The 25,619-nt window shown below is 40.0% G+C and overlaps 1 protein-coding gene across 1 annotated transcript in view; it reads left to right on the forward strand.

The window, feature by feature from the left end:
* APBB2 (amyloid beta precursor protein binding family B member 2) overlaps window positions 1–25,619 on the forward strand; it is a 356,971-nt gene that overhangs the window by 230,671 nt on the left and 100,681 nt on the right. Inside the window, exons 6-9 of the mRNA XM_065405514.1 lie at window positions 2,856–3,064; window positions 9,034–9,096; window positions 9,514–9,599; window positions 9,912–9,972. Coding sequence (XP_065261586.1) covers window positions 2,856–3,064; window positions 9,034–9,096; window positions 9,514–9,599; window positions 9,912–9,972 — 419 coding nt within the window. The remainder of the gene's footprint in view (window positions 1–2,855; window positions 3,065–9,033; window positions 9,097–9,513; window positions 9,600–9,911; window positions 9,973–25,619) is intronic.

Below are 25,619 nucleotides of genomic sequence, written 5' to 3' on the forward strand. Positions count from 1 at the left end.
ATTTGTGCAATGTTTCTTGTTTTTATTTATCTATCTGTCCCCTTCTCAATAATAAGTTGCTTGGGTTAAGCAAAGAGGGAGTGTGCGAAGTAAAGAGACCAGAACAGAAAGATAGGAAGAAGCTAAATTGTGGAAGGCCTTGGAGAATGAAATGAGATGCTTGAATGTGATACAGGATAGAACATAGAATTAGTAAACGAATATTTACTACACAAATGTTAAGGACTCTCAGATATTGGACCTAAGTTGTGTTTCACTTATAACAGAGGTGACTCAAAACTAAATATTAATGGGAGTCTTGTAGTTGGAGGTCTGTGAGCTCTTCAGCTCAGAATTTGCTCATCTTACTGCAGGAATAATAAACTAATGATTCGGGAACAGTATGCGGCTCCACTGGAAAAACATTGTAGCTCTTGTCAGTCACCTGGAGCACTGTGTTCAGTTCAAGTCACCCTTGAGGGGGGCGGGAGGAGGAGGGGAGCTGTCAGCAAGTATGTCTGTAACAATACAGACCCCCCAAAGAAAAGATTCTGGTAATTTTTTTTTTTTGACAGATTCCTTACTAGGCATATTAATACAGAACTTTGTGTAATTCATTTAAATTACAATACAGAACTGTATTTCCTGCACCTATGAGAAGCAGTGCTAAGGCTTGGGGGAGTCAGGGATAACAGAGGAGCTCAGGGAGAGGGAAGGAGCCTAGGAGTGAGCCTGGAGGGAGTTGGGTGTGAGGTGGGAGGTTTTTCTTTGGGGGGAGAGGATGTGATTGTTAGGGTGTTGGGAAGCCTCTCCCATGCAGACCCTGGCTGACCCCAAGTCTCTCCCATTCAGTCAGGCAGGTCTGCCCCTGTCCCCGCATTCCTCATCCCCATAGGTCTCTGCAGCCCCCGTCCCCAGGCTCAATGCTGTCACCCCACTAGGTCCTGAGCCCATGCTCCAGTCTGTCCCCCCCACTAACTATTCTGAACCCCAGTCTCTGACACACACACACACCCCCCCGCAGCTCTGTTTGCCCCACTCTGTCCTAACCTGGCTCCGCGGGCAGGGTTCTGTGATGAACTCTACTCCTGGGGGAATTCTGCAGCAATGGGCATAGACTTTTGTATTTTCCCACATAAAAAACATTTTGCTTAAGAAGTGCTACAGTTCTGCCTTTTGCCCACCAGAGGCCGCCAACCAGCTGTTCTAGCGCCACAGCGGCCTCTGGTGGGCAAAAGGCGGAACTGGAGCACTTCTTAGGCAAAATAAAATAAAAAATTATGCGAGACAGATGAATTCTGCGCATCCGCAGATGTGCAGAATTCCCCCAGGAGTAGACTAAGAAATGATGACTAAGGGGTATACAAAATAATGAATGGTAGAGAAAGTGAATTGAGTGTGCCTATGTATCTTTTTTCATAATGCAAGAACAGGAAGCATTCAGTTAAATTAATAGGCAACACATTTAAAATATGTTTTAGATGGTGGAGCTTGTTGCCACAAGATATGATGGAGGCCAAGAGTTTAAGATTAAAGAAGCATAGACATTTTTATTTATATATATATATATATATATATACTGAAAACCTCCACAGTTACATAGCTAGCATAAAAATTTTTTAGCTAATATAAATATTGCAAAGCTTCATGCTTCAGGGCATAAGCCAGCCAGGGGTTAGGAAGAAATTTACCTTATGGGGAAGTGGACCACTATTTTGGGGGTAGGGGGGAGGAGGAGGAGGGAGCGGAGGGGGTTGGCACCTTCCTTTGAAGCCTCAGGTACTAACTAATGCCACAGTCAAGTTACTGGATCACTAGTCAGGTCTGCTGTGACAGTTTCTTTGTTCCTGAATTCCCCATTATCTATAGCTCCAAACACTAAGAGGAAACTATTTATTGTCCCAATTTGGTCCCCTCTGGGATGGAACACAGCAGTTGTTTAAAAGTACACAATAGCAATGTTCAGGAGCTTAATACAGAAAGTTAAGAATACCATGTCCATCTATAACTGCAAGAAAACATGTAAGTAGAAAGTAATTGCCCTTGCTGGAACATGGTCATGTTACTAGGGTTAATGTTTCCACTCTATGAAATTCACTATGGGATCTTTATTGACGGCAGCTGGTCAATAAAGATCTCCCTAACAACATAAAATCTGAAGATATCTTTGGTCTGTAGGACAAAATCTTGGCCTCAATGAAGTCACTGGGTGTTTTACCATTAATTTCAATGGGACTGAGATTTCACCTATGGATTTTTCTTTTACCACTGTGTAAGATCAACAGTTCAAAACTATTTGTACTTTTGAGACAACCAGTTTTAAATATGGAATGGTGTATGGTTTTCCCACTGTTCACCATTTTAAATAATTAATTTTTTTAGTTTCATATTGATGAAAGCATGTGTGTAATTATTTTTTGTAAGATGATTTTCACTATCAAAAGGAATGCTCCCTTTGTGAGTATTGAGGGTGGTCAGGGAGTTCTGAGGAAGGGGACAGGCAGGGAACAACATCACATTGCCAAGTTATTTAATTGCATATTCTATGTTAATGTACCTGCAGTTATATCCTCGGTATGGTTGGATTTTAAAGGGGGTAGTTTGAATGATGATATCAAGTAATTGCTGTATTAATGCATCTCTATGTAAGCTGTCCATCTTGTTGTCCTCCTCTTTGTAGGTTAATTCATGCCATGTTGACCATTTCATCTTTACCTCAATGCTTAATACTGTATAATTTACTTCTGACACGTTTATTTATTTCTATAAAGAGCAAGAGCAGTACTAATCCTACATCACATGAGTCAAGACCAGAACTGGAAATCTAAAAAGCATTTAATGTGTTGAATAATACAGGTTTATTTTTCCTTTCTCAGCAGATATATGGAGTGATCACTCATTTCAGACCGACCCCGACTTGCCACCTGGCTGGAAAAAAATCAATGACATTGCTGGGACCTATTATTGGCACATACCAACAGGAACAACCCAGTGGGAACGTCCTGTCTCCATACCAACGGATCTTCAGAGCTCAAGGAAAGGATCACTTAATTCTATTACCCCATCTCCTACCCCAGAAACTGAGGTAAAATGTAGTGACCTCTTACTACTGAGTTTTGAAAAGAAATTAGGATCTCTTTCAACCAGTTACTTGCACACAGGGCCGGCTCCAGGGTTTTGGCTGCCCCAAGCAGCCAAAACAACAACAACAAAAAAGCCGCGATCGCGATCTGCGGCGGCAATTCGGCGGGAGGTCCTTTGCTCCCAGGCGGAGTGAGGGACTGTCGGCTGAATTGCCGCCGAATACCTGGACGTGCCGCCCCTCTCCGGAGCGGCCGCCCCAAGCACCTGCTTGACAAGCTGGTGCCTGGAGCCGGCCCTGCTTGCACATAAAACAGTAACATAAGCTTTAGAATCCACTACACGTTAGCATCTCTAAATTTAGCTGTTTGTTGACAATAAACCATAAATATTTTTTGTTTTTAATGCCTTTGTCTCACGAAACATCTTAAAGATTTGGATGTGTAGTATGAAAGGAGACATCATATCTAGTACAAAAATAGACAGCCTGTATGTGTGATTAATGTGAAATGATTAAGGTTCCCTAGGGTACTGAAGCAATACTTCATTACACAGGTGCAGGCTACATAAAATATTTACACATTAACAGTCTCTTGGCTAGACTCTTTGTAATTACATCTTCTCTTAGCGGTTCAGTTGCTAGGAGTGTCACACAAACACATTGGAAGTTACAGTCCAGTCGGTAACTACTGAATGTATAGCTTATATTAAATAAATATACAAAGCATTCTAAAGTGAAAGCATTTTAGAATCATACCAGAAAAATTATCTGAGCACAAACATCATTCTTTTGTGCAGAATTTTTAAACTAGAAACAGGGTGCCCTCTGTCTTCAAGCATTGTGAAAAAGAAGAAAACTTGCTAAATATTTTTAAATGGTAATAACCCACTAAAATACCCATTTCTGGGACAATCCTGTGGGATAACTTATTGATGTCTGTACATGAAAATATAAAATATACCAAATGGAACAGTAAACTAGAAAAATTGCAGTTCATTTATAATTTTTGAAATATATATCTGCTTGGCTTGCCTTGACCAGGCAAACACTTAAATATGTGTAACTTCACTTGCATGATTTGAGTGGGACTACTCACATGAGTGAAGTTATGCTTAGTGTGTGAACTATTTCAGTTGTGGTTCACATCGGTCAAGACTTCTCTGGAATTCACTATATGCCAGACGTGTTGACTATTAAATGGACAAAGTTAAATGATATGAAGGATGAAGAGTGATCTGTTACCTCTAAGATAATTCTGAAATTCAGAGGAATTACAAGGGTGCTGAATTTAAAGTGCTACCAATGTTTCCAGTGTAAATTTCTGTATTTTAAAGTTTATAACTCAGTCATAAATTATTTGTCTCCTTCTAAAACTTTGTGGACAAGGTTTTGACTTATAACTATGAATTTGTGTATTCAGTGTTTTTTTCTTTCACGGATGGTAAAGTAGCTTTTAATTGTAAGACTGACATTTTTCATTTTAATATGACAGACAAGTATCTTAGGGCTTGTCTACACAGTGGGGTGATGCGTTTTATGAGTATGTGATTTCTAAAACACACTAAAGAGTTGCGCATTAATTGATCTGGATAGACCCTGCTGGTGCACTTTAAAGTAATGCTGTTTGAAACAGTACTGTGTTAAAGTACACTAGGGAACCTTTGGTGTGCACCAGGAAGTTCTACATGGACCAATTAATCTGCAACACATTAGTGCACTTTAGAAATTACTCTCTGTAGACAGTATTACCCTACTGTGTAGACAAGCTATTAAAACATTTGGGAATTACTTTTAATATTAAACTTTAACATTACAGACAATGGTTTGCCATGATAAAGGAGAATAGTTTTTTTTCTGATCTTCATATTAAAGTAGCATGTGAAATCTATGAATTAAGAAAACAAAGGTTTTGATCCAATATATTAAAAATCCTGAAAAAGCTGTTATGAATGGTCATGCCAAGACCAAATATCCAGTGCATAAGAGAGGACCATGTAGATTTTGATACAATGTGGGCACTAATCCTGTAAGGTATCCGCCCAGGCAGAGCATTATACCTGTGCAGATCCCTTTGCAAGATCAGGAACATAGATTGTAGTGTAGAAGTCTCTACACCGGAATTTATATAATAATAATTTCAACCAGAAAGTTCTCAGACAATTAATCTATATTTTAACGAGTCTCTAGGTATGTTTCTAGAATAAAATTTTATGCAAAAATATGGTCGATGTCAAATTGCAATAGGAAATTGTCTCCAAGAGTTTCTCCATTTTGTTTTGCAAATTTCTAACACATGATGATTAAGTAATGTTGATTTTTGGACTGGACCAGTGCTGAAGCAGCAGTGTAATAGGATACCACACACGTTTTCAGATAGGAGGACCTTGTCCCTGGACTGGCAAGGTCTGGGAACACTGTAGAGGCAGGTAGCTGAGGCCCTGAGAGGAAAGGGATGGGAAGGGAAGGTCAACTTGTGGCACTTGTGGCAACTTTGGCTAACTGAAGTGAAATGTCACTGCGATATCAGGAATTTTGAAGTTAAATACAAGATGGAATTGAGGGAGGACTCCAGTAAGTTTTATTTGGTTCTGGCAAGAGGGATAAGGAAAGAAAAACAGTGTTATGATGAACTAATCTTCTTAGCGTATGTGCAACATGCCTCAGATGGCACATGACTAGGATTCATCACCGAATCTGGTCCACTGGTTGGATCATTAGCTTCCCCGGGTTGGGCTGGGTACTGATGGGGAGTGCAACGTGAATGCTGATCCATGCCCCCCCAATAGAAACCAAAGAATTCAAAGTCTAGTCTGTGTCACCTTCCTTTTTATGTTTTTCTTTGGATTTTCACAAGTCTCAAATTGGCACTTGATATTTTTTTCTGTAAGTACCTCAGTACCTCCGGGCAACTCGAGGATAGTGTTGGTCTCAGGAGAATGCCCTTGTTTTTGTTGGACTGTAGCCCACCCTGAATGCTCCATACACATTTTTTTTTTAAATGTGTGAATGGTATTCTGTGTCTACAGTGTTTTTATTTAATCAGAGAATTTGTGATATCATTAGTTAAACATTTCACTGAATACATGGATTTTGGTATAGAATAATTTGGTGTGGAAGGCTTATTAGTTCATTCCTCTGCATTGTGGCAAGATTCATATAACTTCTGTAGAAAAAGTTGGTGGAGTTACAGGTTTCAGATGAATGAAAAGAGTGAGCTGGAATAAAGTACCATTATACAGGAGACATTCCAGTTCCCCATATTATCTTTTTCCATCAGTTCACAAGAGTTTGCTTTATCTTTACCATACTTCCCTGGTTAGAAACCCCCAGCCCTCTTACACTCTACTTGAGATTAGTTTATTTGTGCTGTTCAGCCTTTCAGGTTTCTCAAATAAACAGATATATTTTCTTCCTCAACAACTAATATTCTTACCCTTTTAAAGATCCTTTTTCTCATTCATTTATTTTTCTTTGTGTCCCTGTCTCTTAACTAAAGCGATATTCTGAAGCATTGCTTCAATCAGTAGAAAATAGCCTTGAGTTGAAAGTGATTCTAATTTGACAGATTTCCTTAAGGAAGGCTTGTAAGGAACAAAGACAAAAGTCAGGTATTGTTTCATAGTATACCTTGATATGAATATTTAATACAAGGAAAATGAGTTAATCCAACACGGAGAAGCAGAGAAACATTGGGTAGAGGGAAAATGACACTATTGCAAATAACCAAAAAAAACATTGGTCCAAATTGAAAAAAGTGGGAAAAAATTGGTGTGTTCTCAAATTTATTATGGTTTTTTGTTGGTTGCAAGACATTTTTTCCCTGCTTTTATAGCAGCAGATGCTCCTGTGCCATTTTCATCAGCACAGGAAATGGCTCCGGTGTAATTGTAGGTTAAGAATAATTTGAAAAATCCTGCGACCTGTTAAGAGAAAATGGTAAATAATACTAAATATGTGGGTTTTATATACCTTTTTAAAAAATATCTTGAAAATCTGTTTTGGCCATGAACAATTTATAGCGTACTCTCCATTACGTTATTGAATAAATTTATTTGAGAACCTTTATGTTCAGTATATAAAATATCCTCTTCCAAATTTTTGAGATTATTTTTATCTTGTTGCCTTTTTCCTTAATTGCATCTTGCAGCCAGAAGCAAATTTAGTATCAGCAGAACATGGGGAGATAGTTTTTGTATTTAATCTTAGCATTTTTGAAGGTTTAAGGTGAATTCCCTAAATTAATCCTTTTGTACCTGGACCATAGATTTTCAGAAAAGATCTAACTGATGGTCTGAATTTCATTAGTTTCTTTATATTATACTAAAGTTTAGTGTGATGTTCTCCCCTACATGGGAATAGCCAGTGGAGGGCAAAGGAAACCACAGGGTTTCACTTTCCCTCAGGGGTGGGATGTATCTTGCCACCACAGCAGGAGCTGGTGGTTTGGTCCCTTTAAACTATGGAGCTTAAGGAATCCTCAGGAAGCAAGGTTTCTCTCTACTGGGTCTTCCCTGTCCTAGGACCTATGGCTCTTATAGGCTAATAGTTTAAAGCTAGTTCCCAAGGGAAAGCTGTGCCGATCCTATTAACTACCACTAAATTCCAGGTACAGTTTAACAGGATGACAGCTACCGCAGAAGCTGTTCTGTCCAGGAGTTTCTGCAGCATGGCTGTTTCAGGAACATCTCCTAAAGTCAGGGATCCGTAGCACAAGTTAATTCAGAATTAGGTTGTGTTAATTTGGAGTAGGTCAGCCTGAACAGAGCTTTTAAATATTGGGGAATTTAATGGGAGGAAAGAGATGGTCTAATGTCATCTAAATATCATATTCTCCCTCCACAGCAGTTGAGTACCTCCTGTTCAAGTCCATGGGAGTTACTCATATCCTGTGGAGAGAAGGAGAATAGGAACCCTATGATTGGCACTTAAGCTGTGTCTATCCTATGAGCTGGGGATGTGATTCCCCTGCTTGTGTACACATACTCGTGCTAGCTCTCATTGAACGAGCACAAGTATAAATCGCAGTGTAGCCCTGGCAGCACAGGTAGTGGCAACGGAGATGAGTACGTACTCGGCACAGCTAAGCCAGGCCTGTGCTGCTGCTACCGGTGCTACTGTGGCTACACCACTATTTATACTCACGCTAGCTCCACATGAGCCAGGAAATCACACTTCTAGCCCGTAGAGCAGACATAATGTTAAATGACTGCCCTCTGGCACTCTTTGCAGAAACCAGTGCATCTCTCAGCTTGCTGATACTGATTGTAACAGTGTTAAAAATGTGCATTTGATGGATTATATAGCAGTTTCCTTATAGACTTTTGAATGAGGTTAAGGACATTTGTTGTTTATTTAAAAAAAACCACACACACGAGGAAGTTGTGTTAGATTGTTCAGAATTGTTTTTGTTGCAAGAAGTGTGCCTGTGCTCCCTACTAATCACCTTTTCCCGTCCATTGTCCTTGTTTCTTCCTGTGATCTCGAAATTATTTGACCCTTATGCTGTACATTGCCTTGTATTTCAGTGTTTCCAGTTCACGCTATATTTAGAGTTAGAATACTCAACAAATGAACCCCCGAGAAATGGAAATTCCATTTTTCTCCCAATTGCTGTTTTGTAGCAGGTCATAGCAGTTATGGCCAACATTCACATTCAGACTCATTTTGCTTGCTTTCAAGATCATACCTAAAGAGTAATCTCATTGTCTGTTTTTAATTCATATTAACTTTTCCTTATTCCAATCATTTGTTTTGGTAAGTAACTGTAGAAACATCTCCTCCTGAACCCCGCTCCCTCCGCCCCCCCCCCCATCCAAATGCCATTGTATAGTGGACTAACTAGTTGAAGTTTTGAGGTGATCTGTTCCCTAACCCATCCTGTAAATATCAATGCTAACAACAGTGTCTTGTATTTTTTTTTCTTTTTTTTTTTATCAATGTGCTTCTTCCTGTGTGAATAATTATATGTCTAGAAACAGCCATGGAGTGATTTTGCTGTACTGAATGGGGGAAAGATTAATAGTGACATTTGGAAGGCAAGTATGTTGTTAGATTTTAGAATATTTAATACTATTACCCTTGTTTTTGCATGGCAGTGGCTGTAATTTTTTCTTTTCTTTATTTTTTTTTGCTCCACGAATGTCATTCATAATATAGGCCAAAGTAAATGGGGTATTGCTAGGGATATCTAGCACACAAACATGCTGCCATTTTCTGATCTTTGCACTTAGAATGGATTCAGTCTAAATCAACAGGGTAAATATCATGTTGTAAAAATAAGATGCCTGCACTGAATGAAAAATAATTTGAAAATATATGCATGCCTTTTTTAACTTTATCCGGAAACACTGTATGCTTCTTGGCAGGGAGGATTTTATTTCCCTTTGAAATTAGAGGTAATTTGCTGTAGCACATGCCTAATAATGTATTAATAATGGTATGTTTATCTCTAGGACCTTCATGCAGCCACAGTGAATCCAGACCCCAGTCTAAAAGAATTTGAGGGAGCAACATTACGCTATGCGTCTTTGAAGCTCAGGTATGTTGTTTTAAGAAATCTCCATAGAGTGGCCAGCTTGAATATGTTGTGCTGTGCTATAAACTATATTGACCGTAAACCCTATTTTATCAATATTTATTCAATGTTGTCTCATTGTTGCCTTGTACTTCCCTGTCTGTCTGTATCCATCTGTTGTCTCTTGTCTTATACTTAGATAGTCCCTGTTCCAAAGAGCTTACAATCTTTTTGTTCTATGATTGTACAGTGCCACAATGGGGTTCTGATCCATGACTAGGGCTCCTAGACGCTATGGTAATACAAATAATTAATAATAATATTTTTTCATAACAGAAATGCTCCACAGTCTAATGAAGATGATTCCTGTAGCATCAACAGTGATCCTGAAGCCAAGGTCTGTAAGAAAATATTTAAATGGGATAGCAATTAAGCTTGTAATTGTAAACAATGCATGCTGGTAGCAAGTTGTTTTCTAGGTTTAAACTTAAATACCCCCCTCAAGATGTTAGTTGAAATGGTAATATTTTGGCACAATGCACATAGATTTTAACTATGTGAGTCTCTAAGAGTATGTATATACTGCAATGTAAGCCCGGACTCCCTTCCATCTACATGCAAATTTATCAGACTTGGGCTCGGTCCGAGGGTCCTAGGACCCTACAGGGGTGGAGGGTTTGAGCCCGGGTCAAGCTGAGACCCAGGGTTTGAGCTCTGTTGCTTTGCAGTGTTGACGTAGCCCCTGCATCTCAGGTCCTAGGAGTCCACCAAAGTATCCCACGATCCCATGGGCCAACTTCCTTTGTCATCTCTACTCCAATCGACTCTAGGGGGTTTCTGTCTTGTATGTGCTTTCACTGTTCGTGCTTATCATGCCCTTTCTTTTTTCTATGTGGTTCTGTTGTTACTGGTGTTTTGATGTGGTAATGGCACCTAGCCTGCCTGGCAATCGGTTAATGCTGTGCTTTTCTACTACACTTATAAATAAAGCTTTTTATTTAATCAAGAAAGTTGATTGCTATCCCCGCATCATATCATACAATGTCCATATAAAATAATAAAGGTAAATACATGATCAGGGACAATTAGGCGTTAAAACACTATTCCTCAGTACAGTTGTCTATATGAATCCATAGGTTTCAGAGTAGCAGCCGTGTTAGTCTGTATCCGCAAAAATAACAGGAGTACTTGTGGCACCTTAGAGACTAACAAATTTATTAGAGCATAAGCTTTCGTGGGCTACAACCCACTTCTTCGGATGCATCCGAAGAAGTGGGTTGTAGCCCACGAAAGCTTATGCTCTAATAAATTTGTTAGTCTCTAAGGTGCCACAAGTACTCCTGTTATTTATATGAATCCATACTTCACTCACTTCCTTACATCAATCCCTACTGTAAATCCCTCCCTCCCCATTTCATAAGTCGTCATGTCATTCATAAATAAACTGCATGGCAATTAACTCCTCACCCCTCCCCAAGCACTGAAATACCCCACAATCAATGAGCCCCATCCCCACCCCCACAAGCTCAGTCATAAAAGTGTTATTCTCCCTCTTCCGCTGGGCTACGCAAGTCCATAATGTGAGAGCACAAAGCATCCCTGACTTCTGTTGCGTAGGTGCATCCAGCTCCAGCTGTGGTAGTTGCACTTTCTGGCTGAGGGTGCCGATTCAGTGGCCCCTTGCTGACATAGGTCCATTCAGGGGGAAATGGCTAACCTCTGGCTTCACAGAGATTGTGAAGAGCACAGCAAGCTCCAGTAATGTGGACAGCATTGATGACACTGGCATTCAAACGGGTCTATAAACATCTCCAACAGGCTTTCAGTCTGCCAAAAGCACATTCAACACCCATTCTACACCTGCTGGGAGTGTAATTTTGCCAGGGCCTCTGAAATCAGGGTACGGTTTATAAGCCAATGCAAAAAGGAGTATGTGGGGTCCCCCAGAATAACAGTGGGGACAGTAACTCCATTTCTGACAATGTCAGTTGGTGGAACTAGTGTCCCAGCCTGTCCTGAATGTAGATTTCTGATCGGCAAAAAACTTGTGCATCATGAACTTTCCCAGTGCAACCCACATTGACATTCATAAATTGGCCTCTCTGGTCCATAAGGGCCTGCAAAGCAATGGGGTAGTACCCATTGTGGTTTATATACTTGTGCTCCTTGAGGAGGGCAAATGATTGGCACGAGTCCCATCTATGGCCCCATTGCAGTTTGGGAATCCCATTCTCTCAAAGTCAGCACTTCAGGAATATCTTGTAGGCCCCCCTTCGGGTAAACCTTACGCCTGATTGCCTCAGAAACCTCTGCCTACAGTCGTCTTTCCAACACCAAACTGGTTGGCAACAGACCCATAGCATTCTGGGGTAGCCAGCTTCCAGATAGTTATAGCCGCCCGTTTCTGGACCAGCAATGGTGCTCTCATGCATGTATCTTTATGCTGGAAGGTCGAGGCAATCTGCTCACAAAGCTCCAGAAATGTAGCTTTCTTCATGCAAAAGTTCTGGATCCACTGCTGGTCATTCTGGTTTGTATGACGATGTGATTGTTCCAGTCTGTGCTGCGGCCCTGCGCCATGAGTTCTGGTCTACGTAGTGGGCATCAGCAGCTATACTGAGTGTCATGAACAGCATCAACCAGTTTGAGTCTGTGATGCCTGGACTCCTCTTCCTGCTCTGTCTGGTGCCTTTGGTGGGTCAGGAAACACCGCCAAAATGTCCACGAGTGTCTCTCAGAAGCTCTGCCCATTTCCTGACACTGGAGTGAAAGTGCAAGCAAGAGCAGTTCTTCAAAAGGTGCCCTCCCCCATGTTGCTGGCTCTGGTCGCTGGGAGCACACAGACCAAAATGTCTGCTTGGCAGGATGTGTTGTTGGGCTGTTCAAACTTCCTGTAATGTGCAGGGTGGAGTCAAGTTTTCCCACAGTGCACTATGGTTAAAGGGCTTGAGCAGCCACATTTCACGAGGGCACCAGGGAGTCTGGTATCTGGTTGGTTTGACTTGGGTCTGTGCGCTCCAATGTGGACACTGGAGCCCCAGGTTCAAGTCTGTGTAAGAAAATTCTTAATGTAGGGTTAACAATCGGTGTAGATATTCAAGCCTTGTGTTCCCTAACCCAGGGTCAGCTGACTTGAGTCCCACTAAGCCTAGGCTTACATTTCAGTGTAGCCATATCCATAATGTCAATGAAAATAGCAGGACTAAATCCTCATTCAAGTGGACTGAAAATATACCCTTAAGGGTGTTGGTTTTTTAAACTGACTAAAGCCAAGAAATTCAGTGTTAGGGCTAGAACTCCTATTGACACTCCAGACTTAACTGACTCCTTTGGTAGTACAATTGAGTTTCACACCTTGAACTGAGACCTTGTTGCTACTTTGGGCCAGGTATCTCCACACACAGGGGTGAATTAAGGACTGAATGTCAACCTAAAGTCTGAAATTATTTCCTTTTGTGTTTAAATCAGACCCTTTGTTGTTGTTTTAGTAGAGCTTTGTTTTTTAAAAGTGTGCATGTTTGAGTACATTTCTCCACATCTGTCATTTAAGTATTTTGTGGGCTACTTTGATATGTTGTACATGTACATTTTTAGAGATGCTCATGATCTCTAATTTGAAATCCAAATAATTTATATACTCTTTTCTGCTATGTCATCAATCTACAGTGATCGACAAAGGGAACATAATCTTCTTATATGTTAAAGATGCTATTTAACAGATTTAATAGTTACAATGGTATTTCCAAACACACTTTGGGGGGAAATAGACTGCTCAGTGGACTTAGTTTTCTGTTTGCACAATTATTAGTCAATACATGCATTTTGAGTTAACAGGCTGATCGTTTAAAAAGCAAGGGTTCAAAAAGGAAAACGTGGTAATCCTAAATTCTGAGTACAGTTTAACAGGATGACAGCTGCTGCTGCAGTAGTGAGAAGCATAGGTCTTCACACACCAGCCAAGAAGCTGGCCTCTTAAAAATAAATTTTACAGGCTGATGTAGAACAAGGAGGTAATATTTGGACAAGTTGGATTCTGCACCAGGTGATTTTGCAAAGGTTAATATTATAAGCCTGTTCTGCAGGAAAGCCTGTGGCAGTATTGCTGTAGGCCACCAAGAAGTTTTGTTGCTTCCATCCCTTTCCCTTGCTTATATGTCTGTTCATGTAGTATGCAAGCTTTATGGGATAGGAACCAGTCTTCTGTATCAGTGCAGCACCTAGCACATGGTTGACACTGTATAAATGATTAATAATAACTGAGCACTCGTGTTTCTGGGATCTCCACAATGGGCAGGAGAAGGGACCATGAGAAATGAAGTCAGGAATATGAAGAAAAACAACTGTACTTACTGTGGGCCCTTTCTTTTCTGTATCAGTTACTGTAGTCAGAGTTCTTTACATGCTGTGCACTACTGGCTTGTTGAGTCATTATAGTAGTGGTGGTGGTAGTAATGCCTAAATCTCTTGTTCTACCTGTGTGACTTCATGACACTAACATTATTTTTTATTTTCATAGCACCTTTCATTCCTCAAACTCTTTACAAACTACATACTTTATGGACACCATCATTGTACTGTACCTATCTATGACACGAGAGGCTGGCAACGACTTACTGCATGCTACACAGTACAGGGATGGGAAATGTTGGCCAAAGGGTCTAGGGCAAATCCTTACCCTTATGAAAAGTGCTATGGGATCTCTAATGCCCACCACAGACAGGGGTTTACAATCTGAACCCCCTCACCGCCCAGTAAACTCCATTGTAGTCAGTTTATTGAGAAGGATATAGGGTTGAGAGAACCCTGCTTGGATTTGAAGCGGTGATTTCAGAAAGGCTAGATGCATCAAACTAGTAGTTTTAGCTCCTTAAGCGTCCCCTTTGGCACATCATCTTTATCATCTTTGTTAGATTTGTATTATTGATTTTAATGTAACGTGTCGCAGAAAGTACAATTTTCTTCTGTTGATTTTTTTTTTATATGTATTTTTTTTTCTACTTTAAAGAATTAAAATCCCAAACCAGAGAAATTTTTTTATGTTCTAGTTTATTAAAGTGACAGCAGTTTTAAAACATATTTACAAAGAAAGCTAGTCAGTATGTTTTAAATAATAGGAAAAAATTAAGGGTTATTGTTTTAATTCAACCCCCTACCCTCACCCCCCAAGACAGTTCTGAATATTGTACCTTTTTCAGTAAAGAAAACTGTTTGCCACCTTGTGGACAACCATGAGAATTATTTTCTTGCAAAACCTATTTCTGTAAATGTGTAATTATATTTGAAAGTGTTGGTGCCAGGAAAGAGCTCATTGCTGGTGTTCAGGTAGTTTCTGGTACAGGTAAAGTGTGATTCATTAACCAAAACAGTCAGATAATCAGAGTTATCAGTAAACAGAAATTGTTTCTATATGCATTTTGATCTAGGGCATAAATTCAAATTTCAGATAATTGGGAATTGGATAATTGAGGTTTACCTGTAATAGAGAAGATAGAAAAGCGGAAAAAATGATTGATTGAACTCAACTGATTTATTTAAATAATGTATTTCAGTGGGAATTTATTGAGGAGGAGACAACGCTAGGCTAACCACTAGTTCAGTATATAAGCATTTTGCTTCAGGGTATTATCTGTTTATTCTAAGATACGTGAAAATGAATTTGATTTGGAGTACACAATGGACAGCTGCTCAAATCACAGAAACCGCATCCCTCTTGGTTAATTTAAGGCCCAATCTTGCAACTTGTTAAATGTTACCTGGAAGGTGCTGAAGGCTCCAAACTCTAATGCTGGAATGGGAATTGAGGTGCTAGGCACCTCCCAGGATCAGTTGCACAGTCTGTAAATTCCTGTAGGCATAGGACTGTCTGCATGATTGTAAAGTCCCATGTTTACCTATAGCAGTATATAAAAAGTAATATTTTGCCATGATTGGCATTCTGCTCAGAAGGAAGGTGTAGGAATGGCTCAGTGAGGTGGGGAGAGAGAGCGGTGATTTACACTTTGTCTGGCTCATATGGGGTAAGAATCTTCTTCTCTCAACTTCATATGCAAAATGTTAATCTAAAACATAGACAAAAATGTCAGAGTACTTGATGCTAAGCTTCCTTTTTACTCCATGTTTGTTATTTTACCTTTTTCTCATTGAAGGACTGTTGAGAAAGATCTCAGCTAGGCTTATTGGCTGTCTAGCAGACCTACTTTACATTCCATTTTCTTGTCTTATTCACACCTAGCAATTGCTGTGGCTGTTGCTGTGATTGCTCCATACTCAAGCCTTTCTCCCTGACTGGTTCTACTTGCCCTCCATTTCTCTTTTGCAATTGTGAAAGGATGGAAGATGGTATCAGAATCTGGCCCTTAATTCTGCTGAGTAGTACCTTCTGCACAGTTATTTCCATTGAAATCAAGGAGAACTACAGCATGAGAGTCTGGATCTGTGTGTTTGTTTCATGCAGCACTGAGCACATTGTCAGTGTTTCGCAAAAACATAGCATCTTAATTTTCATAAGACGTGGTGATTAGTTTAGCTTTGCGAAAACATTTTAGCACTATGCAAAATAATATTTTGCAAAAGAGAAAGTAAAGCTGTAAACACCTGGCATTGTGCAGTCATATAGTAATGTAGCCACAATTCTTATGGAAGAAGACACAACAGAAAATGTCTTGCCTCTTTGGATATTCAGTCAGCTAGCACATAATGTGCTGATTTACATTATTCAGTGGATTGGCAATCCAAATTCCACTCCAAGGAACTAGACAGAGAACTTTGGCTTGAAGAGAATGGTGCTTTTTCACCAAGTTCTTAGGTATTAGAAGAGAACCACTAGGAAATGAGGCCTCCCTGGAAACCACTCTGTCCCAAAGGATGTGTCTATGAAGTATGCAGTAGCCTGTAGCATTGAGGTCAACAGACTCGAGCTCACGGAGCTTCTACTACCACTCTAAAAATAGCTGTGTAGACAGTGCTTTTAAATTAGTGGCTTAGGCTGGATCTCAGGCTCTGAAGCCCACCCCCCGCCATCCGTTTGGAAATGGCATCCACCTCTACTAGACACATCATTGCGAAAAATGGCCCTGCAAAATCAATACGCAGACATTCCAAGGGAGCTGATGGCCATGCCCAGAGGTGTAATGGCACTGTTTAGGCATATGCTGTACTTGGTGGCATCCTGAAATTCCTTAGCAAGCAGCTATATTTGTTGGTCAATGCTTGGCCACCTTACAAAACTTCGGGCAAGTGCCTTCATTTTTACTATCCTTAGGTGATCTATGTGGAGCTCTTCTAAAATTCTTGTGTGCAGTTTAATAGGTATAACAACACAAATTCCCCCACATGATACATGCTTGATGTATGGTAAAATCACCATTGCATGTGTATGGGTGCCAGATTAGGGCTGTCATTATATTTACAGCCCTTCATGGTGGCTTCATAAACCCGAGCTAGTGTGGGATCCCTCTTGGTTTCTGCTCAATCATACTACAAGTCACTGGGGCACATCTAATGTGAAACAAGTTGACAAATGCGATAGATTCTGTCTCTATTACAGGTCACTTTTCATCTAGCAAGGGGAGGTGAGAGAGCCCATCTGCATTTGCGTGCACTTCTGTTCTTTTGAATTCGATGTCATAGACGTAACCAGCTAAGAAAAACATCCTAATTGTAAGAATAGTAGGACAATGGCTTAGGGAAGTCATGGAATCTCCTTCACTGTAGGTTTTCAAAAGGAGGCTGGATAGCCATCTGTCTCGGATGGTTTAGACACAACAAATGCTGCATCTTGGCAGGGGGTTAGACTAGATGACTCTTGTGGTCCTGTCTAACCCTATGGTTCTACGATTTTATGATTCTAAGAGAGCCCAGTGTTGCATACATGCTGTCATTGTCATAGAAACTCCCTTCCTCAGATGAAGGATTGCTACTAGGGGTTGGTGGTCCAGGACAAAGATGAATTTCCTCCCATATAGATATGGTTTGAATTTCTTCACACCCCATACCAGACTGAAAGCTCTTTGACTTTTTTGTGCATAGTTACATTCTGAAAGATCTGGAGGAAAATTCTGTAGGTCTCTCACTGCCATCTGGCATGGTGTGCCATATAACCGTCCCAGTTCCATGTCAGGAAGCATCAATGTTAATTTGATAGGCAAGGATGGGTTAAAGTGTGTAAGCATGCTGTCTGATGTGACCAGTTCTTTTGCTTCCAGGAAAGTTTTTTTTGACACTCATGAGATCAGACCCACTTTTGACCAGTTTGCAGTAAACAGTTTAGCAGATGTAATGCAGTTGCTAGATTTGGTATAAATTGGCAAACGTAGTTGATAAATCCTAGAAATAATCTAAGTTGGGACACATCTTTGGTGGTGGAGATTTCAGGGCTGCTTTAATCTTCTTCTGAGATTTAAGTAGGCCTTGTGCATCACGAATGTGAACACTGTAAGCTACTGAGTCCTTGAGAAATTTCCATTTTATGCAATTGGCTCGTAATCCAAATTCTTCTAGATATTTTAATACCCTTTTCAGGGTTTCCAGATGTTCTTCATCACATCCACCGGTCACAATAATGTCATTCAAATAACACTCTGTTCTCAGAATACCTTGCAAAACTTGGTCCTTTGCCCATTACCATAAACAGGAGCTGAAGCAATGCCAAACACTAGCTAGTTGTACTGGTACAGACACTTGTGTGTGTTGATTGTGCGGTATGCCTTAGACTCTCCCTCTACCTCCATCTGTTGGTAACCTGTGACAAAGCAATTTTGCTGAAACATTGTCCTGCTGCCAGTGTAGCAAAAACGTCTCAAATTCGAGGCAGAGGGCATTTTTCAATGTTCAGTACAGGGTTTATGGTGATCTTAAAATCTCCACACACCCTAACAGCACGACATTTTTTAACAGTTGGAACAATAGGAGTTCCCCACTCGCTCCAGGCCACTTTTGAAAGTATGTATTCTCTTTCCAGATGTTACAGTTGAGCATCTACCTTTGACAGATATTGTAAGGAACAGGTCGAGCTTTGTGAAACTTGAGCTGTGCCTTCTCAGCTAGGATTATTTTAGCCTTCGTGTGTTTGAGTTCCTATCCCTTCTAGCTTTTGTTCAACTGTTTTAGGAGGGTCTGCTGAAAGTGACTGCAGCATCTTTTATAGATTATTTTTTCAATCCAAAGGAAACTAATGTAACCATTCACAGCCTCACAGGGCTGGTCCCCCCTTTCTCAATGACACACAAGTCTAATAAACAATGCTTATTCTTACACTCCACATTCACTTGCATCACTCCAACTGGCACTATCTTTTCTCCCATATAGGTTTTTAGCAACATCGGTGTCTTCCTCAGTTTGGTATTTTTAAAAGTTTTCATATTCTGAATATGAAATAAGTCACTGTGGAACCTGTGTCTAATTCCATTCTGAGTGTTTTTCCTGCCACCCTCGGTTTCAAACAGATTGCTAACTTGTCAGTTTTGCTCACACTATATATATCCGAGCTGGCTTCTCTGTGTATAGATTGATATTCCCTTTTTTATACTGATTTGGTTGCTTCCTTTTTTCTCTTAATATGAAAAACAGCTTGGATCTGACCTTTTTATTACAGCTTCTGCAATATGCATCTTTAAATGGACAATAAGAAGGCAGAAACCTTTTTCACACCAATAATGTGTCTGTCTGAGTGGACCAGGGTTACAATTAGTTTATGCATTCCTACTTCTGTTTTAGCTCTGTTATGCAGTTCTATTGTATCCCTTGCCGTAATTTCTCCTGTGCGTTTAAAAATGAGATTTTCCTCAGTTAAAAACCTCTACTGTATGCTTTCATTAAGCTGTCCGCACACAAAACTGTCTCTGAGTGCCTCGTTAAGCCCACCTTAAAAGCCAGTGTTCTGATAATCTTTTTATTTCTGTTGCAGAGGAAATACATTTACCTTCAAGTTGATTCCACTTACGAAACATTAACCTTTCTGCTATCATCAGGGGCTTGGGTGCCAAGTGTTCTTGAATAATTTGCACCATCTCTTTAAAGGTTTTGCTTGCTGGCTTCTTTGGGGCAATCAGACTGATTACTAAATGGTATATTTTTCCTTTAATCACACTCAGTAACACTTCTACCTGTTTTTCTGGGGGCATCTCATTTACTTCAAAATATTGCTCCAGCCTCTCTCTGTATGTGGGCCAGTCCTCTATGGTACTATGGAAGGCCTCCACGTTTCCAGTATAGCCTTGCGTTTCACCTAGCTGCAGTTAGTGTAGTAGTTTGGAGAACTCTCTGTTGTACTAGACTCCTTGCCAGCTCTGGGGCTGCAAGCAACATTGTAGATTGTTTTGCTTCTCTGATGCATAGAAGGGGCTTGAAATCCTCATCGCCAATAGTAGTGCAGGGCACATAGAGCCCAAATCTCTGATTAGAAACACAGACCGGTACACACGGTTGGAGCCACGATGACTGACTGACTCTTATATTGCAGAGAGAGAGAAGAAAAACATAGTAGCCACTAGATAACAACTGATTCAACATAAGCAACTACTTATGAAACTATAACTGCAAATTCACATACACAGATTCAAGACTCTGTTCAATACATGCAAATATATCACATTAGCATTTCTGATTTTTGTCCCTACATGCTTGTGCTATTCTTTTGTACTCCTCCTTAGCACAGCCATGTTTCTATTTTTTGAAGAATTCCTTTTTGATTTTCAGGTCATTAAAAAACTCCTGAGGGAGCCATAATGGCCTCTTGCTATTCTCCCCGTCTTTCTGTCGTATTGGGATAGTTTGCAGTTGTGCCTTTAATATTGCCTCCTTGAGAAACTGTCAGCTCTCCTGAACTCCTTTTTTCCTTGAGTTTTTCTTCCCATGGGATGTTGCCTACCAGTTCTCTGAGTCTGTTAAAGTCTGCCTTCTTGAAATCCTTTGTCCTTATTCCGCTGCTCTCACTCCTTCTTTTTCTTAGAATCATGAAATCTGTCATTTCATGGTCACTCTCACTCAAATTGCCTTCCACCTTGAGATTCTCTACAAATTCCTCCTGTTAAAGGTAAAAACATTTTGATTAACCCTAATAGTGTACAGTAGCAATACGTACTTGGAATAGGTATCCGGTTGCTGGCTATTTGACAGTGCACACACTGGTTTAGCAGGAGATTTCCAGGTCTCATGAGGCCATTCGAACCACTGAATTTAGTGATTATTGATTGTCATGTGACATTATTGTTTGTTAGCAATTTAAAAATCATTTTTCATTCGTTTGGGAATGTTCGGAATTTTTTGAAGAAAAAAAGTTCCATAATCTCTGTTAATCAGATTTCCACACCAGATTAATCTCAGAGTAACACAGTTTGACTTCCATAGGGTTACATTAGAAATGAATGTGCCTGTTTTGGGGGACTTTTTTGGTAATGATCTGAGTTGTATGAATCGCTCCTTCCATGCCAAACTTCAATTAGTAAAAAAACTTAAACTGAATCATAGACCTCTGAAAATCTAGGGTTTTAATGGAAATGCTGACATAGCCTGAACTGGAGCAGTGTGAAAATGCTATCCTATAAATCCAAGAAAGCAGAATACCATTAATTTAAGTACACCTCTACCCCGATATAACGCTGTCCTTGGGAGCCAAAAAATCTTACCGTGTTATGGGTGAAACTGTGTTATACTGAACTTGCTTTGATCCGCCGGAGTGCGGATCAAAGCAAGTCTCCCCCCCCCCCGCCCCCCCAAGCACTGCTTTACCGCGTTATATCCGAATTAGTGTTATATCAGGTCGCGTTATATCGGGGTAGGGGTGTAAGCACTATCCAACATGACCTAAAAGAAGAAATCTTATATGTTTTGAATGTTAAGAACTGGAATGAGTATTCATGAGTCTAAATGTTTTTGTTGTTTTTAGCTATAGACCGTTAATTTGAAATGACTTTCTTTCTTTCTTTCTTTCAAAAGTAGGCAATCTGTCTCTATTTCAACAGGATGCTCCGTAAGATAATAATTGTGACATTCTGGGGTGTAATCCAGACCAGTGAGGGGCTGTGTACGTGCTGCCCCACAACCTTGGGTGCCTTTCAGTGACTTGCTTCAGTAGCTCCCACTTGGGCCACTCTCAAACAGCATGCAAGACACACCCTGAGTGTTTGTGCATAATGGCAACCTGACAGCTACACTTGGGTTACACTCTGGCTTTTACCAGCCTGGGTTACTCTGCAGGGTGACCCCAACACACTGCCCGTCCTGGATTTCCCCCCCAAAATGTATGTTCTGGACTGTCCAGCTCTCTCCTGGACAGTCCAGCGATATTAGATCCATTGTCCCTTTATGGGAACAATACACAACTATGTGCCTCCTTAAATGGAGTTACCCAGACAATTTAACTTAAAACACACAGGATTAGTTTCAATTAAAGTTTATAACAAGTGTATTTAACTGCAAAAAGATTTAAAGTGAGTACAAGTTGTGAGGCATAAAAGTCAGAAATGGTCACAAGAAAAATAAAGATAAAATGCTTCCTAGTGCCTAACTTTACCTTAAATCAAGTATAGTTTGTAAAGTTCTTACCACAACCTTCCAACTGCATTACTGACCAAACTTTTCACGTCAGGACCCCTCCCCCAAAGTTCAACGGCTGTTTCTTTTGTCTTTTCAGATGGAGATGGACAGGGAGAGAGATACCTTGGGGTGTTTACCCCTCACTTTTATAGTTCAGCCCCCCCTCATAAAGTTAAATTAAGCTGAGCAGAAGGTGACATGGAGTTTGGGGGCGGGGTGGGGGGGGCGGTTTACTAAGATTCAGATCTGTTTGTTCTTGCCCCCTTTCCTTGCCAAGGAATGGCCACTTGATAGGTGATGGCCCATCAGCTTTGATGACACCTGGCCAGGAGTCTACTTGTTCTTTGTCTGTGAGAAACAGGTTTACCTGCTTCCCAGACCTATCTGGTAAACACAGTTCAGTCATGATTTCAGTTTATGTTCATAATTTTACATATAATGTTGTTACATACACTTTACTATATTATTGATCAGTGACTTAATAGTTTTTAAATAATACCTTACAAGGCATATTTTGTACAAAGATTATTACAGTAGTGTGTGGGGTGTGAATACAAGGGTGTATTCCATCACAATAATGTTTTAATTTTTTTAAAAACAGTCATGAGCTGAAAAGTACAGATATTTTGTTAGAAAGTAGCAGCTCTTGATTACTCGTTGGTTGCATTGGGAATATTGATTGAAACTGAAGTCAGTCTTGGTGATCATCATACTATCGTTGAAGGGGAATGTTGCCAATGTCCCTGCCAACTATCAATCTTTGTGGCTTTTCAGGGAGTGACAAGGACTGCAGTGTCTAAATTGGTTGTTTGCTTCAGAATTTGGCTGTCTGCCATTAACAGCATTAGGGCACATTCCCTGCCTAATATACTGCAGGTAAATAATGCAGCTGCTCTAAAATGTTCTGTTTTCAAAAGCACTTTTTTAGGAATAGTGAATTAAAGTGCTAAAAACATATTGTTATAACAACTAAGAAGCGGGCGGTAGGCACCTTTCCTTGTTGTACATTAGACCCTATGGAGGAAATGCATTTGCTTACTCATTTCTTTCCCAGTTGCAGTGCACTGTGCACTAAATTGCATGGTAGTCAATATTTTATAGTGCCCTCAAATGATATTGTATATGATAATTACTATGTTGTGATACGATATAGTTTAATATTGATTCCCATCTACCAAAGAATACCTTCAATAAGTATATTTATTTAAAAAAATAAATAAATTATGAAATATGTACTCCCCCAGGGAATTCAGACCTTTAAAAGAAACATTAACTAAAATGTAGGATTTTAAAGGATCAGGTTATTATTGTTATTTAACCTTTATATTACGGTGGTGCCAAAAGGCCTTCAGTAAGAGTAGAGCATCACTGTGCTAGATGCTGTACAAAGATAGACTCAAACTTGCACTGAGTTTTATGCATGGAAACCCCTGTCATTACATGGAGCCCCACCAAAGTCAAGTGTGGAGCACAGCTCAGGATAGTGACCATAGAGACAAACATAATGCCTTCCCCCAAAGAGTTTACAATTTAAGAGGCTAACTTTTATTTAATTAATTAATTTATTTATTTTTGGTAGGAAGGTCTCGGGTTACCTTGTTTCCCCTCATATTGGGGAAACTGCAGAGCTGCAGTTCAATTTCTTGAGCCCTTCCTATATATCTGAGTTTTCAAACTATGATCGTTTTAGGGCTAGCTCCTGTGAAGTGCAGAGTGCTCTTAACTCTCAGAAATACCAGGTGCCACTGAGATTTTTAGATTGTCCATCACTCTGAAAGATCAGGCCATAAATGAATGAGATGGGGGTGGGGGTGGAATTGAGATTTTTAAAGTCCTGACAGAAACACATTGTAAAACTACTTATCTCAAGAAAGAAAATAAAAGTTTCCTTAAAATTGATCTACAATGAGAGAGGCTTTCCAGGTCCGCAATGCATGAATTTATGATCTGAGTTATCATCAGCCACTAGCAACATTTTCCTGATCAAGAGATACTGTGTGAAGGGCTTGCATTGTTCTGCTGGATTTCCAAGGAGTTAGAAATAGTTAAGATGAAATATGAGAATCTTATCTCTTGAAAGGCGAAATACCTGGTTGGTATATAACTAACGGTTATTATATGTCCTGAGGGTTTCCATTTCTTTTTTGCCAGTGACTGTTGCTGGGATAACTAAAACATAAAATACTGATCATGTTAGCTTTGTGGGAGCAAATGCCACACTTTGCCCTGAGGTGATGCTGAATTGTGAATATTGCTGATGAAGATGTGAACTAGTTAGGCTGTTGATTGGATACACATATGTTAGCTATTGCTGAACCAGTAAGAAGGTGTCACATTATAGTGCATAAGGCTTTTGACCAATGAAGAACTCCTTATAATATGAAAGAACTCTGTTATAAATGTAGCTATGGGAGCAGTGAATAACACTTTTTATTTACATGGCTGCACAAATACAGTTATCTGGTTTTTAAAAGAAGAGGTTGCTCTGGATCCCTGTAAGCTAAGTATGTTTGGGTGTATTTAGCTGGGTTTTCTTTTTACATTTGAAAATATATAAGGAGAGTTCGCCATGTACCTCTGTTGATAGAATAATGATAGTGTAATGTTTGGTATTGCTTCTGACTGAGTTGTGCACTGTACTTTTTTTTTCTTGGTTGTAGCATTTTTTGCACAGAACGCCAGAAAAATCTGCCTTCTGACTAAGAACTATCCCATCAGGCTCTGTGTTTCATGATTTTTGATGTGCTCTGATTCAACACAGTAAACTTACTTCTGGACCAGCGCTATTGATCTCTTGATTTATGAAGGCATCTTTGGTAACCAGATAAAAATCAAAAGTAGGAAACTAAAATGTGGCCATTTTCAGCCCCCACAGGGAACAGCATGTGTGCAAAGCTGCACTCACCATTCTGCAGATCACTGGGGTGGTGGAGAGGAGGGGTCTTAATATATTTCTTGACCTGGTTCCTGACTGCTGACAAAACTCACTATTAAACTGGAAGTACAAACTCAGAGCCTCTTCTCAGATTTCTGTTAATGCTCTTCCATTAATCAGCTGGCATGTGCGATAATATATTGGTGACGCAGTCACAATTTTCAGTCCTTCCTCCCTCCCTCCCATCCTCCCCCCAATTCCCTACAGGAGATCAATCAAGTCAGTTCTGCAACATGTCTAGTTTTTGTCAGCTTTGGCATTGAACTGACTAGGCTGATCGTGAACTCTCCCTTGTGTACCCATTCATCATGTTGCAGCTATGGAGTGAGCTTGCCGGATTTTATTTTTATGTGTATCTTAATTATTTACAGAAGCTTGCACACTCTGTGTAAAATATACGAAGATGACAACCTGGTCTTTTTTACACAGGTTTTTTTAAAGAGCAGCTGGTGTGTAGAAAACTTGGGAAAACATTCTGTTGAGAGAGTTCTACTGATACTATACTATACGCTTTTCTCTTCTTTTTCTATCCATAATGTGTCAAAAGTGCCATGGCATTTGTTAGGGCTGAATCC

The sequence above is a fragment of the Emys orbicularis genome, chromosome 5 (assembly GCF_028017835.1).
Source record: "Emys orbicularis isolate rEmyOrb1 chromosome 5, rEmyOrb1.hap1, whole genome shotgun sequence".
NCBI lineage: Eukaryota > Metazoa > Chordata > Testudines > Emydidae > Emys > Emys orbicularis.